We start from the raw sequence: 17011 nt of genomic DNA on the forward strand, positions 1-17011 counted from the left end.
ATGTACAAGACATAGATAATCCTTGTCCAGCAGATGTCCCCAAAACACAATAAATTAAACCTATTGCAATATAATTTTAATAAAAAATGTCAGCTTTTACAAGGAATTTGTCATGTCCTGATGTACCCTAAAATTTTAGATAATTTCGAGTACTGTAATAAATGAAGACTTAAATGAAACCATTACATACCATCAGATGTATCTGTCTGTGGAGTGTATCCCTCAGATAAATTAAAGGTCCCATTATCAGTCCAAGATACCTCTGATACATCTGTGTCAGACACCGATAGCTCTTTAGCAATAGCTGTAGGACTAATCTATAAATATATAAAAATACATGAAATGTGGCATTCTTACACTCAGAGAATTCATTTTACAGTTAAATTAATGCCTAGACACTGAAAAACAATGTAATGCATCTTGCCTGTGATATCACACAGACCAGGAGTGTGCAAACTACAACCCAGGGACTGCACCCAGCCCTTCAGACATTTTAATCTGACCCTTGAGCTCCAGTCGGGGAGTGGGGTCAGGGGCTTGCCCAGCGCCGCGTGGCTTCTGATAGCAGCAGCATGTCTCCCTTCTAGCTCCTACACGTAGGGGCAGCCAATGGGCTCCTTACGCTGCCCCCGCCCCAAGTCCCGTCCCCACAGCTATTTGCCGGGAACCACAGCCAATGGGAGCATCAGGGGTGGCGCCTGCGGACGTGGCAATGTGCAGAGTTGCCTGGTCGCATCTCTGCATAGAAGTCGGAGGGGGGACATGCCACTGCTTCTGGGAGCTGCTTGAGGTAAGCGCTGCCCAGAGCCTGGTCATGGAGTACTGATGGGCACCTCCAACTTGTGATCATGTGGGAATTTGTGACTGAGGTTATCCGCTATCGAATTCTTAGTGCTGGGAGGTAAACCGCAGACAAACTGACGTTGTGAGAAATGTACCAGTTCCATAGTCTCATTGCCTCCGTGCATAGGAAGGGTGACCGCCCACCCCCGCACAACGGCTATTTTGTCTTGTTTAGGAGCTTTGTATGTGATCCTGCTATCAGAGGGAGGAAATAGGTGCAGGCATTCCTGACCACTCTCAGTTTGAGGAAATTGATGTGTAGAAGCCATTTAAATGTGCACCCCACCATACGAGTGATGCGTAGATGGTAAGGAGCAACAATGGTGATGTCTGCAAGAGGGTGATCACTTTGTATGTATTGGCTGGGTCTAAGACAGTGGTGGGAACCCGCAGCCTGTGGACCATGTGACTCATCAGGGTAATCTGATTGCGGGTTGCGAGACATTTTGCTGATGTTGACCATCCCCAGGTACAGCCCCCCGCAGCTCCCGGTGGCTGCGGTTCACCATTCCCGGCCAATGGGAGGTTCAGGAAGCAGTTGGCCGCAGGGATGTGCTGGCTGCCACTTCCCACAGCTCCCATTGGCTGGGAAAGGCAAACTGCGGCCACTGGGAGCTGCGGGGGCCATGCCTATGGGCTGTCAACATCAGCAAAATGTCTCACGGCCCGCAATCAGATTATCCTGATGGGCCACATGTGGCCTGCAGGTTGTCCACCACTGGTCTAAGGAGTGCTAGGAGGTAACACACACTTCCACCAGTCTAAGGAGTTTTTGATCTTGGTAGGTAGTGACAGGGGTTTGTCCAGCCTGTCCCCGTTTGATCTGTGAACCAAACTGAACTATAGTTGGAGGTATCACATGGAGTCTGGTATGTGGTATCACAGCTGTTCCTGCCACCATATGCCCTAACAGTTAGAGGCAGTCTGGCTGGTATCTGGAGATTGCATTGAGCCGTGTCTATGAGTGAGACCAGGGATAGGAACCTGTGTTGAGGTAGGAAGGCTTTGGCCTCTAGAACATCGAGGTCGGCCCCTATGAATTCCAGGTGCTGCACTGGCCTGAAGGTTGAATTCTGGGTATTGATCTGTAAGCATAATCTGTAAACAAGTGTATCGTGGTATTGATGGCTCGATGAGCCTCCTGAAGTGATCAGGCTCTGTGGAGATAACTGTCCACGTATGAGTAGATCATTATCCCTTGCAAGTGTAAATGAGTTGCTACCACTGGGAGAACTTTGGAAAATACTCTTTGGACCAATGAGAGTCCGAAGGGAAGATTCTGTATTGGTAATGGTCGTGTCCCAAAGTGAATCTGAGAAATCGTCTGTGAGCCGGTAGGATCAAAATGTTAAAGTAGACGTCCTATAGGTTGAGGGCTGAAAATCAGTCTCCCTGGTCCAGTGATGGAATAATCATCAATAATCTGAACATCTTGAACTTCTGAGCTTTGACAAACTTGTTGAGAGCTCCGAGGTCCAGCGTGGATCTCCAACCTCTCTTTTTTTTGGGTATTAGGAAGTAACAAGAGTAGAACGCCTTGCCTCATAGATGTTGAGGTATCGTTCTATGGCTCCTAACTGGAGGAGTCTATCTCCTGTCATAGTAGACTCTTGTGAGAAGGGTCCCCGAAGAGGGACAGGGAAGGGTATTGTGGGGTGGGGGGCAGGGAGGTGAAGTGGATGGAGTATCCGGATCAGATGATCTCTAAGATCCATGTGTCTGATTTACGTGTTCCCAGGAACTGTGCAATGCTGCCAGATGGGTGCATAATCATAGTCAGTTTCAGGGAGTGGTCTTGTGGCACCTTGATCTGCCCATCAAAAGTGGTGCTTACAGGCAGGGGACTGGGTTAACGACTGTGGACTGGATGGCTTGAACTTTGGGAATTTCCCCTTTTTTCTTTGCATCTCATAATGGCATTGTTATGGGAATTGAGTCATATATGGTCTGTGTTGGGATTGGGCGCTAAACCGTCTCTTTTGCCCTGGTGTATAAATTCCCAGCAACCTGAGAGTGGCCCTGGAATTCTTCAGGGTATGGAGGTAGGCACTGGTCTTCTCAACAAAGAGCTTTGCATCCTTGTAGGAGAGGTCTTCTATTGTGGTCTGCATCTCATTTGAATCCTGACAACTGGAGCCATAACGCCTGCCTCATCACCACAGCTGTGGAGATGGATCTAACTGCCATGCTGGTGGTGTTGAGGGCTGACTGTAGCAATGTTTTTGCCACTAGTTATCTCTCTTGAATGATGGCCTTGAAGGATTCCCGATGACTCTTTGGCAGTTTATCAATAAAGTCATTCAACTTATTGTAGTTTGTGTAATCGTATTTTGCTGTGAGCGCTTGATAGTTGGCAATGTGGAATTGTAAGGACGATGAGAAATACACCTTCCTGTCAAACAGATCAAGGCACTTCCTATCCCTGTGGTAGGATGTTGCCCTGGAATGGTGTTGTCAGATAAGGGAATTCACGGCATCTACCATGACAGAATGGTGGTGGGTGGGAGAAAAGGAACTGTGATTCCTTTGTGGGGACATAATATTTCTTGGTCGCATGCTTGCACATTAGAGCTACTGATGCCGGGGTTTGCCACACCATTTTAGCCAGGTCTAAGACGGCTTCATGAATTGGGAGGGCGATCTTCAAGGAGGATATCAAGAAGCTGGTGACCTCCTCCAGTGGATGGAAACTGTCTACTAAGGACAGTTGTAAAGGCATGACCGCTTCATCTGGGGAAGAGAATATGGCTTTAGATGTTACTTCTTCGTCAGCCTCTTCTTCCTCCATTTCCTGAGGCTCTGACGCCCTAGTTGCCGTGGCCAAAGGAGTGTTCTGGGAGGGTTTTCGGGCAAGCTTGAAGCTTGCGAGGCAGGCTCTCAATGTGCCACCTAATGGTCCCAGTATGGCCATTATGGTGGCATAGGGCCTAATGGAGGTTCCCATAGGTGGCTGTACCAAGATGGTGCTGGTATACCATCTGCTGGTACATTCCCAGATCCTGTTGATAGCTGATCGCATATGGAGCTTGGGAGGAGTCCTGTGATACTTCCTCTGGCTCACTGTTTGACCCCTCACTAGATAGTGGATGGGCATGCAGGGATATCCTCTGTGCTCAGCAAAAACATGATGCCTTGATGATGGTACTGAGCGGTGGAGACTCAAGTGCAGAAGTCTCTGGTCGGGTGGAATTCTGCTGGTACTGATTCTCCTGGTGTCAGGGAGATGGAGACCTTGTCTGTACTGGTCTCTCTGGTGCCAGGCGGGCTACTGTCACTAGCAGTACCGAGGTCGACTTACATACTAGGAGCATCTTCCTAGGATGCTTGTCCTTATCTTTCAGTACTGATAATTCAGTGCCCATGCCCAATGGGTCTATGGGCCTGTGAGTGGTACTGGATACCAATTGTTGCCATGAGGTGTGAGTGCCGGATTGTGATCTCGGTGCCGAGGATACTGAGTGAGATGGCTATTGCCTATGGCTATCCCTAGGCTCACTGAGGGGACTTCCTGCTCGTATTTTTGACTTGAGAGAGGAGTTCCCATTCCATTTCCTCGACCCACTGTCCTTTCAAAGTTGAAGGCTGTGGGGAAGACCGTCCATCAGAAGATTGAGGTCAAAGAGCTGCCTCCATGAAGATATCATTTTGGTGAAGCTCTCTGCCTTGAGGGATCTCTGCCAGAGCTGCTGGCAGAGGGTACACCTTTGTTTGATGTAGCCCTTGCCCAGGCAGTTGATAAACTGAAAGTGCTTGTTTGCAACAGGGATCACCTTGCTGCAAGTGCGTCACTTCTGGAAGCCAGGGAGCTGGGCATAACCTTTTTTGGGGGGAGGGGGTGTCCTCCTGCCCATGGGGGGGAGGGGTTGACAAAAGAATAAAATCTTTTTTTTTTCATTTCTTTTTTTAAGGCAACAGATAAGAAAAGCAAATGAAGAAAAGAGGCTTCAGAGGAAGCTAAAAATTGCAATTGTAAAAGGGGTTAACGATCTGTGAACAGACAGCTAATGGCTCTGTCTCTAGCCAGGGGAAGTTGAGAAAGAACTAAGGACAGTTAGCCTGTGCATATTGGCTAGCCTCCTGGCGCAGCAGGAGTAGAGACAATGCATGTGGTGGCTCAACAGACACTGCTACCAAAGTTCTCCTATCAGCCGCACAGGGACACAGGCATACCTACAGTGGAGCATCCACATGGACACTACTTGAAGAAGAATGTTTCTTTACATATTTTGAGGTTAGAGAGGGGGTGCTGCAAAGAGCAAAATGAATCTCCTTTACAATGATGTCAGTTGGGCCTCTAGGCACTATTGTAATAATAATAAGAATCTGTATCTCCACTCCTGAGAAGTGGGATAGATTCAATTGCTGTGAAATTCTGGTATAGTCCTTATGCAGCCAATACCATAGAGGTGTAACATCTTGTAGCTTCTCCAGATGAATAGCCCAGTGGGCTACAGATATTTGGGGGACCTGAAGTCATAGATGTCGTTAGTTTCTGGGTCAATTTCTCAGGATGGAGACAGTGAGAATCACTTTTAGAACATGATGTGATGCACATGGCTGTGTTCCTGGTCAGCAACAGCATGTCTCTTATTAGGAGGAAAAAAACTAGTCTTTCACAGAGCACAGAGACCAAGAGAAGTTTTCATACTCTTCAGTGCTTTTTCACATAAAAGAGCTGACTAAAATCCAGTCACCTTAGGACACAGGGCTGATATGTCTAATTCACTGTCATCTTCTGTGGATTTTGGTTTTGCAGTTTCTGAAAGAAAGAAAATTACAGTTAGTTATTTTCTATCTATCCTGATGACCAAGCATTTCTGAGTTATTTCTATTGTCTCTGTTGAGTTACAGCTCCTTAAATAATTCAATCATAAATAAATGGGCTTCATTTGTTAACACAATGAATGATTCATATATTATATACAATAAGCTGGTGGTGTAAAACAAGCTGACTGAGAAGCTGGATATTTATTGAGCTATTATTCTGTAGCATTTATAGCTGGAGAGAGAACATTCGTCCGCATTGTCTTGACGCATACTCATCCGCCTTTATTATGTTTATTTCTTTTAAAAACCTGTTGTTCCTTGCTGTGTGAAGTGCTTTGAGACTATACATCCCTGAAACTACATTGTGAGTACAAGTTAACACAAATTAAACAATTCAAGTAACTACAATTCAAAACTGTGCCTTCCACATAGCTAGTCTAGTGTTGAGATGGCTGTATTTTATGGATTTAAAACAGGCAGTGGGTATGCAAACCATGCTATTTTCATACTGATTAAAATGTATGTAATTTCTGGATATGTATATATAGGTCTTCATGCACAGGATTTTCCCCTCCTTTTTACCCACTCATTCTTTCCCCTGAATTCATCCTAACTACCTTCAAATTTGCACTGGAAGTGACAAAGTAGGTCTGGTAGTTTTTGTTGGGTCACAGGTGTCTCCAATTAACATACAAAGAACACACATTTTGCCTTCACCCTTCTCTGCCCCTCTCTCAGAAACAGTCTCATCCTCCATCCATTTTTTTTAAAGAAGGAAATTAACTGGAAGCAGCATTATAGCCTAGCAGAAAAGCTGATAGGCTCCTGGGCCCCTCCAAATACAATTTTTACTTTTCTCTGATAGCACCCCCAATACATATTAAGATGAAGAAAAATGCAGCTGGGGAGTAGTGCACTGCAAGATGCATGGTTATATGGCACAAAAAATTTTAACTGAATGTGCATTCTACTGATCTAACATTTAAGTGACTGAAGAGTCAAGCTCCATAAATACATGCAGTGTGCGCAAGTACAGTTGTGGGAAACATAACATTGTACTTCCTGGTTTTCAGTTTAAAATTACAATATAAATGAAAAAAATATCAATGAGGTAAAGTTAACAAATTTATTAATAGAAATTTGCTTCTGACAGATTTAGTCCTTAACAAAGCCTACAGAATTTACTGTAATCTATGTCTGAAAGGAACACAGGTGTGATAAGAATTCTTATTTTAGATTTTCTTTCCTAGCTAAATGATAGTTTTGATTTATTTGTTGTTTGGACTGTCTTATTGGAATTCTCTTAAATGTTTATTGAATCTTTGGAAAAAAGGATATTTTAAGAAGTGTAATTTTTTTCCTGTAGTCTAGCTGGAAGAAAGCAGATGCTGATACTGGGTCTGGATTCCAATCTCCTAATGTAGGTTATATCCCTGGTTCTGTCATGTACTACTTTGTGTCCTTGGGTAATTCTCTAGACCTATGTGCCAGAGTTTTCCTCATCTACAAAGGGAATACCTTTCCCCAAGGATGGTGTAAAGCTTAATTACATTTGTTTTTGTAAAGCTATGTAAAATCTTACAATGAAGGTGCTAAAGATGCATTATCAATAATAGCCTCATACTAATGACAAAACACATGTTCCCAACATCACTTGCTTTCTCCCCGTAACAGGGTGCACGCCGCGCCCCGTAGGATTTGGCCACTTGTCCCCGCTCCTTAAAGACTCAGGGATGCTCCAAGCTGGTGCAACACCTGTGCTCTTTATTTTGTGTCCTTTCCCCACCACCAGTTTCTCACTATTTACAGGCTATTTACACGGCTTTGCCTCTGACTGGCCTGACCAGCAACAAACTAGTAGGCTCACACATTTAGTGGGAGACCCTGCACAAATTGTTCTAGGATTATCTGGACCATTATCTCTCCCATTGTTTGGGTATCGGACCTTAACCACCATGTGGCCCAGCCCATGAGCTTCTGGGCAAACGTGTGGGGCCATAAACCCTCTGTCCACTGCGCCACCCAAAACTTCTGCTGGTAGTTTTTGGCTGACAGTCCCATCTGGTCCATGACTGCCGCCTTCACCGCCTCATAATCTTTGGCCTGTTCATTAGTTAGGGCCTTGTAGGCAGCCTGCGCCTCTCCGACCAGATAGGGGGCTAGTCTTAGGGCCCAGGTCTCCTTGTACCATTTGGCGCCCATGGCTACATGCTCAAAAGTGAACAGAGAGGCATCGGGGTCATCGGTGGGGCCCATCTTACACAGCATCAACCCTGGTGCATGGCTGCTATCACCTCCTGGGGGACTCCCCAACCGGTGAAGGAGCTGCTGCTGTACACTGGCCTGCTCCCTGATGAAGTCCAGGAGGGTCTTTTGTTGCTTGGCCTCCCAATCAAGTAAGACCTGTCTCTTAGCCTAGTGGGACTGCTGAAAGGCCTGCAGGGTTTTCTGCAGCTCCTCTTGCTGCTTCACGAGCCACTGCACGGTTCCCTCCATGCTCAGGTTTCCACTCGCTGGCAGTAGCTTTGAGTCCTGGACAAGCCTCCACGTGTAACGGGGTACATGTCATGCCCCATAGGATTTGGCCTGCTGGCCCCACTCTTTAAAGACTCAGGGATGCTCCAAGTAGGTGCAACACCCATGCTCTTTGTGTCCTTTCCCCACCAGCAGTTTCCCATTACACTGGTCTACAATTTTTGAGAAGTCGTCTGCTTCAGAGATAAAATGTGATATTTATTATGTATTTTGATGTGCTGAATTCAAATATGACAATTAAAACAACTGATTGGCTACTGTTTCTAAGATATTTAAGTTTTTACATTTTATGTCTATGTATATTGTGTAGATAGTAGAGTTTTAATCATAAATTGTAAACCTAGGTCTTTTCATGTGTTTATGGTTGCTTTACATGATAATATTTCACCTGTCCTGTTTATGTAACACTTTAAAAATCAGCAAAAGGGTTATATAAATAAAATTTATTATGAAACAAAAGGCAAAAAACTATTCTGTACATAGTTTAGTCCTATTCAGTGTTTACTCGGCGCTTCTTGGCTTGTCTCTTGTATTCATTAAATGGAGCATCTCTTGTCACTGTCCAGCAATAGTCTGCAAGCATTGATTGGCTCCATTTGCCCTGATAGCCTGCCAGGAGATTCCACTGCTGTAGTGTGGAGCCCAACAGCTCTGCCTTACTCTTGGGTAGTTCCAAATCCCTGACAAGGTCATTCAGTTCACCTTGTGTTATGAGGTGTGGTTCAGAGGAGGAGGAGGGGAGCAAATGTGGGTCCTGTGACATTGATGGTTCAGGACCAGAAGTTTCATCCTCTTCCTCTTCTGACTCAAGTGAGAATGATTCTGGTGCATCAGGAACCAGCAGTCCTCCTCCGTGGGGTACTGGGCATATAGCTGATGGAATGTTTGGATAATGCACAGTCCACTTTTTCTTCTTTGACACACCTTTCCCAACTGAAGACACCATGCAGAAGTAACAATTGCTGGTATGATCTGTTGGCTCTCTCCAAATCATTGGCACTGCAAAAGGCATAGATTTCCTTTTCCTGTTCAACCACTGGCGAAGATTTGTTGCACAAGTGTTGCAGCATATGTGTGGGGCCCACCTCTTGTCCTGATCTCCAATTTTGCAGCCAAAAGAAAGGTGATAGGCTTTCTTAACCATAGTGGTTATACTGCGCTTTTGTAATGCAAAAGTCACTTCATCACAAACATAGCAGAAGTTATCTGCACTGTTCACACAAGTACGAGGCATCTCTGCTCACTTTGGCTAAACAGAAATGTGTCCCTTTGCAAAATCAAACACTGACAAAGAAGAGAGCACAACACTGTATGATTTCTAGAGCTGATGTAGGGCAATTTGTTCAGCAGAGTAATGTAAGCTTCGTTATGATTGCATCAGCCATGACTTCTAGGAATAACATGATGCAATTCATATCATGTATGATGCAATACCAGCTTCCGATTGCATCATTCATTGTTTTGCCTAAAAAGCAAGTACCTTCCAAACCCAGTCATAGATTTATTCATAGATCCAGTCAAAGATGTATTTTAGTCATTTCTGGTTTAAACTGAGATCCCTTCCCTTTATAACTCACTTATCCTCCGTCATTCCCAAGTCAAGGGTCGTATATACTGACCCAATAGCATATCTTGAAAACTAGAGCCAATCAACAATTTTAAGCATCATTTTCGTTCTCAGTAACCCAGAATTAGTAAAGTTGGACTACATTTATTTCAGAAGCATTTTGGCTGTAGAGCAGTGTTATTTACAGGCCATTTACACAGTTTGGCCTCACACCGGCCTGACCAGCAACAGACTAGTAGGCTCCTTCCTCCCTGTGAGCCTGACCTTTCCCTCCTGGTGTCCACCCCGCCCCCTTCCACTTCCAGCCTTTTAGCTCCTGTTAATGAAGGTGGCAGATGTGGGCAGTTTCCTGGCAAGCACTGGCTATTTACCCAGCCCCAATCCATTCCCCTGATTGGGGCTGGGGTGGCGGGAGCTGATTAAGGGCTTTCCTAGCAGCACCCTGCCACACTCCGTCATGTGAACAATCAAATAAGCAATATCATAATTTGCTCATATAAAGATGATCCAGAATAAAAGTTTATTTGAGAAAATCTGGGATGAAGATGGCATTTTTTAATTCATCTTCCTAATATTTCAGTGTCAGAAGTATGGCCTTTTGATTTTATACTATAGTGCAATTTCATGGTTCAAAAATAGTTGAGTATATTATTTCATATCCTTCCCAGCAGTTGCTTTGAGACCCCCCCACACCTTCCACAATAAACATCTTAATAAAATAAACAACATGCACTTATACAGTATCTTTTAGTTCAAAGGATCTCAAACTGCTTAAGCCTCACAATACCTTAATCGGAAAACACAGACACACAGAGGTTATGTAAATTGCTTGAAGTTGCACAGTCACTAGCATAATTTAGATGGGTTAGAATCTAGGAGTCCTTATTTCAGAAGCCTCAATCTAGTCACTATACATTAGGTGCTTTAATGTGAATAGAACATATGCATTTGGAAGTACATGTTAACTCTGAGTAAGCTGGCTAGACTAATGTTTCATATTTTAAAACTAGCAGTTTTCCTAAATATATGACGTGATGGGGCGGATCAAGTCTAAGAAGATGAGAAAACTCCTCCCCCCATCCTAACCGGTCAGTCTGACATACTGTTTCAACTTTGCTCCCACCCATTAGTTTAGAATTCCAATAATGACAAGTATATTCATGCTTGGTTTAAAAGATGAACTGTGATGATTACAATATGAGCAGATTTTTGCCTAATTTTAGATATATAATATTTGAGACTGCATATGGGAAAAACTAAACAATCTCTCCCTCCTCCCCCTCCGTATTAGTTACTTACCAGACCTCTCTCTCTTCTTTTGTTTGATATAGTCCCCAATTCCAAAATCCAGTTTCAGCAGAACTGACTTGATTTTGTGGCACATCTTCTGCCCAAATTCATTGCACTTGAACAGCGGACATAAAAAGGCACATAGTACTGTAACACAAAACCAAGATATAAACAGAAAGGTTACTTAACTATTTATGTTTAAATCACTAACTAAAGATTACGCCATACATATAAAGAGAATTACCTTTACATAACTTAAAACAACAGTAAATGCCACATCAGAGGAGTTACTGGTCTCAGTACAGTTCCTACTGATTACTGGTCCACATCACAAAAATTACCATTTTATTCAATCAACTGGCTCCTGTTTTCATAGTCTCTCTAGAAGGCTGGGCACTTAGATCAAATTACCCTCTCTTCTGCCCCCATAAATGCATTCTATTGAGGTCAGGGTAGGCACAGTTTTCCACAGCTGCTGCCTATGCCATAATCTATCTGGATAAACAGAGCTTTACTCTCTAGTAACATCAATCCAAGCCTTCTCACAAGGACCTAAATTTGCTTTTCAAAATACATGAATAATAATAAGTCCTCTTCATCCTACTCTTTTGTCCATTCCAAGTGTAAATCAGAAGCAAAATGATATCCCTATGACACTTCCCCGGGTAGCCAGGGTTGTGAGGCACCTCACCACCACCTGTTCTTAGTGTGAAGATTTCTTGTCTGTATCTGCTGTGGATCCATTTCCTGAAACCAGCAGCATCTGGTGGCACAAGCACTACCTTCCAGACCTCTCTCTTTCGGTGCAGGTTAGCGATAGGCACACACCAACCCATGTGTCCTAGGAGTGTTCCCTACAGTCAGCCCTTTATTTACTGAACTCTCACACAACTACCAGGTCTGGTGTTCCCAACGGAACAGGACACTGCAGCTTACTAGTTATACCTTAGAACACAGCTCTGCTAAACACACAGCACTTAGATATATTTACAGAGAAAATAAGTATAACTTTATTATCAAAGAACAGAAATTCAAGTGACAGTGAGTAAGAATATTGGAAACAAATGGTTTCATATAAAACAAAATCATAACATGCTTTCTAGAGACTAAACTTAATTAATAAGTTATCCTTCTGTCTAAAAAAGCTTATCTCACCCAAAGTTCTCTCAACGTTCTCAGCCAGGCCTGGTTGAGACCCCTTTTCCATTAAGCAAATTTTGCTATCCGACTTCCTAGGTGAAGGATGCCAGTGTGTCTCTTTGCACCCTTAAATGTACCAGCACATACCTTTGATGTGCATCTCAAGATGGGTTTCCCTGCCCCTGTCTACCCCACTATTTACTTCTTCCTGTTCCTTTCCTCTCTTTGAAGAGTTCACTATCCTTCATTAGCATTTGGTTCAGACTGGTGAGTAGATTACCATTGTGAATCAGACAGAACTTCATTTACATGGAAACACAAACATTTCTTGCCGGAAAGAAAACCAGTTTCTCCCTGTTCCTGGCGACCAGTCCCTACACATAGACCTTAAGAACATAATTTTCAGTGTACATATGTAACTCCATATACAACATTCGTACATGCATTTTGCAATGATACTGACAACCAGCATGACAGAGGCTTTTATTAAAGAGCTCACATGACACTCTTTTGGTGAACCAGAATGTAAATACCAGACCCAGGGCATTCCTCTAACCGTTATGTACCACTTCTTCCTGCTGCCACTTGGCATCAAGAGGTCCCTGGGTCACAATCACAGTCTCATTAAAATATATATATTTAGGCAAATAAAATCTTTTAGAAGGAGAAAAACAAAAGCAAAGTCACTAAAATGTAGTGAAAAATGTTACCAAGTAATGACCCTGACTGAATCCAACTGTTGTGCATTTTGTCCCACTTACTCTGGAGAAAGTTTCTGCTGTTGTAGAAGATCAATCTATGTCAATCAGCAAGTTTAACCGTTAGATGAAATAATATTGCTGGTGCTGTCAGCAAAAATACAAAATGTATTTATATACTTAAAAGAAATCCGTGTTTCGTTAATTTTGGCTCATCCCAAAATAGGATTTAAAGATGTGGTCTTACAATGCATTCAACCAGTAATTGCTGCCAAGACCAGTATCATAATAGATTTATAGGGTAACTATCTCCCATTTCTATATATGCTGGGGAAATGGCGGCAGATAATATATCAACTGTTAAAATGTCATTATTCGTTTTGTTTTCTGTTTCTATTGTCTGCTTAGTTTCACTTAAATCTCAGTTCTTTATTAATAAACTTATTGTTTATTATAAATTCATTTCAATGCTTTTATATTAAAGTGAGGTGTGCATCCTCAGGTGAACCAACAGGTTGATGTATATTCTGTCTGTTTGGAAACAGCATACATGGTAATTTCTGTGAGTGTCCAGAGACAGGATCTGGATGTCGTAGGGAGAAGCTTCTAGAGAGTTTTGGAACTGAAGTAGTCCAAGGGTTAATCTGCAAGACAGTTATGACTGGCAGAGTCCTGAGGAATATGTGAGGCTGGCTAACAAACTGGAGGACAAGGAATTGTCACTCGGTTAAGCACCAGCAGATCCCTTTTATGCTTAGGCAGAGAAGTAACAGGGTGGCTTACAGTTCTGGATACTCCAAGAAAATATCACAACCTGTTTACTGTGCCTAACTTAATGGGCCAGGATCTCTGATTGGGGCTTCGAGGTGTTACCACAATATAATAATATTACAGGCTTGTAAAACATTGAACTTTAATTCCTGTTCCTAGTCACATGACATCGGTCAGCGTCACAAAAGAGTAACCACCTACCGTGTGACGGAGTCAGTATTCATAAACTCCAGAGGTTACTATAACATATTTAAAGAAAATATTGAATGCAAATAAAACATAATATAAACTAAAGATAACCTCAAACAAATACACCCAATTAACAAAACAAATAGAAAGCTCTAGGAGGAGGTAATGTATTGGACATTTGTCAATGACTACTATCTCAATGAATTTCTGATCACATGACTTCTTGTTCTAAAAACTATTCCTTCTGCAGTGATCTATTTGTATCTGAGATTGGATCCACACTGTGCTGCTTCAGGTGATTTTCCAGTCAGTGACTCTGTGTGTGTGCCATTTCTGTCAGCACAGGAGTACTATCAATGGCATTCTGGATGTCCCCTGGGGGATGGGGGGGAGCCAGTGCCCTCCTTGATTTTGAGTAGATGTTTTCTATTCCTGATATAGGACAGATCCTTGGTGCTAAACGTATAAGTCATTATCTTAAGAGGGTGGTAGCCACATTTTTTTGCGATTAATGTTCTCTCCCAATTGCAATGGGGGTAAACTTTTGGCATTCTTGTTTTATTAATTCTGTATAGCTGATATATAGCTCTTTTAGAACAAATAAAGGTTTATTATATTTGGCTCAAAAAGCTCGATGTAAGCAGAAAGGTTTTTGTTCTTCTGCCTGTAAACCTTTGTATTGGTGATCTTAATAAATCACTGTGCTGTGTGCTGCAATACTCCAACAATGCTAAATATAAATCTCTTAATTCTGCCAGGGCTCCATCATTATAATAAATTTGGTAATGGTGGTAATAATTCTTTTAATAATCCTTGCTATTTTCACTGAACTTTTCTGCTAACCCATTGGACTATACCTATTAAGGTCCTGACATGGTGCGCTTGAACTGATATCACACTCCAATGCAATGGATTAATACAGGCATCAGCCTCAGTTTATTCTGTTTTTCCCCCTCCTTAACTAGGAGTTCTCTTGAAAGGACAAGGCACTCTCTCACAGCAGCAGAGACTGACACCAATATGTTGGCAAAACAGAGGCATGTGGAGTTTTTTCCATATAATTTACTCAGCTCTTCAGCCACTCTTTTGAATTTTTTAAAACTCCATTCATATATAAAGAACAGCATTAGATGACAGTATGGACACATGATACACTACAGTAGTTGGTGGCATAATTTGTAAAAACAAAACAAACAAAAAAACCCAGTAAGGGTAGTGGGATGATTTTCCATGGAAGAGACGTCTCAGTGAGATATAGCTCACAGCCCACCATCAGTGTTTGAAGACATCATTTGCTTTCTGAGAAAGGGAAATGTACTGCTGAAAGATGGAAATCATTGATAAAATAAACATCAAAACCAGCACATTCTAACCAGCTCCAGACGTTGTGGGATAGGAGTGTATGGTTTCTCTTCTATGGGATAGCAACATTATAACAACAACTACTTATACCAAGTGACTAACTATAGGGAATTTGTGGTCATGGTAGCATATATTTTTATTCATGATCATGTTTTCTTTTGGCATAAACATGTCTCTCTCTGTATCACTGCCTAAAAGATATCATACAGTTGTGCCATGATGTGCCAGAATTTTAACTGAAATTGAAAAATCTGTAACCTGACATCCATATAAAACCATCATCGATCAAGATCCATATACAGAACTATTTATTTAAAAAACGGACTGTATGTTAGACAGCATAATGAACACACAACATGCATAAGACATGACTTGAAAAAAAAGACTACACTTACATAGAAAGTAGGAGAGTACAATTCCAGGAATGTAACTACCCAAGATGGTGAAAAATGTACACACACTGCAGACCAGAAGGCAAAACTGAAAACAGAAGAGATCAGAAATGATAGTTAGAATTCATATTGCTATGACATTAAATATTTACACTTTGTGATAAGAACAGTTCCCCAGCAGGGTAATATTCTAGTTTAAAAGTACAATATTGAAGATTTTTTATCATAATTGCAATACAAGTATTACAGTAAGAATTAAACAGCCTATTTTTGGGTGATTAGGCTATGTCTCAGGCGGTATTATAAAAATAAGGCTTCTTCCCTCCACCTCCCATATGGAAGTTTTAACAACCTCTAGGTCATCACCAGTCAGGAAAACTGAATACAAAGAATATCAGAAGGAATACAATAGGCAGTAATAACAGGTGCTCGTTTTGTTAGGTCACCGTTTTCAAAATCCATCTGAAAACTACAACTTTTTTTTTTTAAACTTAAAACTGGGGGTTGATTTCATTCATAAAAGGAAGGCACTGACAAGATCTCGCTAAAGCCAGATATAGCTTTATGCAAATTAAGTTGTAATTTACTTGACATTTTCATTGTTTTGTCTTGTATAGTGCTAACTCTTGGCACTTGTCAACATTGTACAATGTATCATTATGGAAGCCTCAGTTACTGCTCTATAAATGAATCTGAATTTTGCATATATAAAGAAGAAATTTAATCTCTGTTGTGTTTGAAAAATACAACGTATCCTCCCCAAAACTACAGTACTTATTTTTAGAAAATAGCATTAATTTTCTGAGAATTTACAAGCTTATTAATTAAATTATGAGATAAAATTAATAAAGAAGGAGACGCACGCACTATCAAACTTTATTTTTTCGCTTATGGTCTTAACAATAGAACAGCGACAACATCAGGGGAAAAGAGGAGGAATAAAATCTAATGTGTCTTTAAAAATCAGTTTTGTCTAAATTGAGACCTCAAACACTAAAATGCCTTAACTACTCCTGGGGGAATTCTGGGCCAAAAAAAATAAAAAGTCTGTGCACAATTTTTTGAAATTCTGCAAAATTCTGCCTATTTTATTTGTCAAAATAATACAATACAATCATGCCAGTTTCAATTATTTTGGTAATTTATTTCAAAATATCTGTCAGTAAGTATGTCTGTAACAATACAGACCAAAAAAAGATTCTGGTAATTTTTTTTTTTGACAAATATACCCCATACTAGGCATATTAATACAGAACTTTGAGTAATTCATTTAAATTACAATACAGAACTATATTTCCTACACCTATCAGAATGAGTGAAAGGCTCAGAGGAGTTGGGGTAACAGAGGAGCTGATAGACAGGGAAGGAGCAGACAGAGAGAGGAGGAGCCTGGAGTGAACCTGGAGGGTTGTTAGGTGGGGGTGGAAAAGTATGGAACAGGATTTTTTGGGGGTGGG

At 41.8% G+C, this 17011-nt stretch overlaps 1 protein-coding gene across 4 annotated transcripts in view; it reads right to left on the reverse strand.

Moving 5' to 3' along the window:
* The window catches only part of RETREG1 (reticulophagy regulator 1), a 105796-nt gene that overhangs the window by 5467 nt on the left and 83318 nt on the right, over positions 1–17011 (reverse strand). For all 4 annotated transcript variants that reach the window (XM_030551740.1, XM_030551738.1, XM_030551739.1 and 1 more), the window contains 4 exons: positions 15558–15642; positions 11012–11149; positions 5538–5602; positions 191–317 (listed from right to left, as the gene is read on the reverse strand). In XM_030551740.1, coding sequence (XP_030407600.1) covers positions 191–317; positions 5538–5602; positions 11012–11149; positions 15558–15642 — 415 coding nt within the window. The remainder of the gene's footprint in view (positions 1–190; positions 318–5537; positions 5603–11011; positions 11150–15557; positions 15643–17011) is intronic.

The sequence above is a fragment of the Gopherus evgoodei genome, chromosome 2 (genome assembly GCF_007399415.2).
Source record: "Gopherus evgoodei ecotype Sinaloan lineage chromosome 2, rGopEvg1_v1.p, whole genome shotgun sequence".
NCBI lineage: Eukaryota > Metazoa > Chordata > Testudines > Testudinidae > Gopherus > Gopherus evgoodei.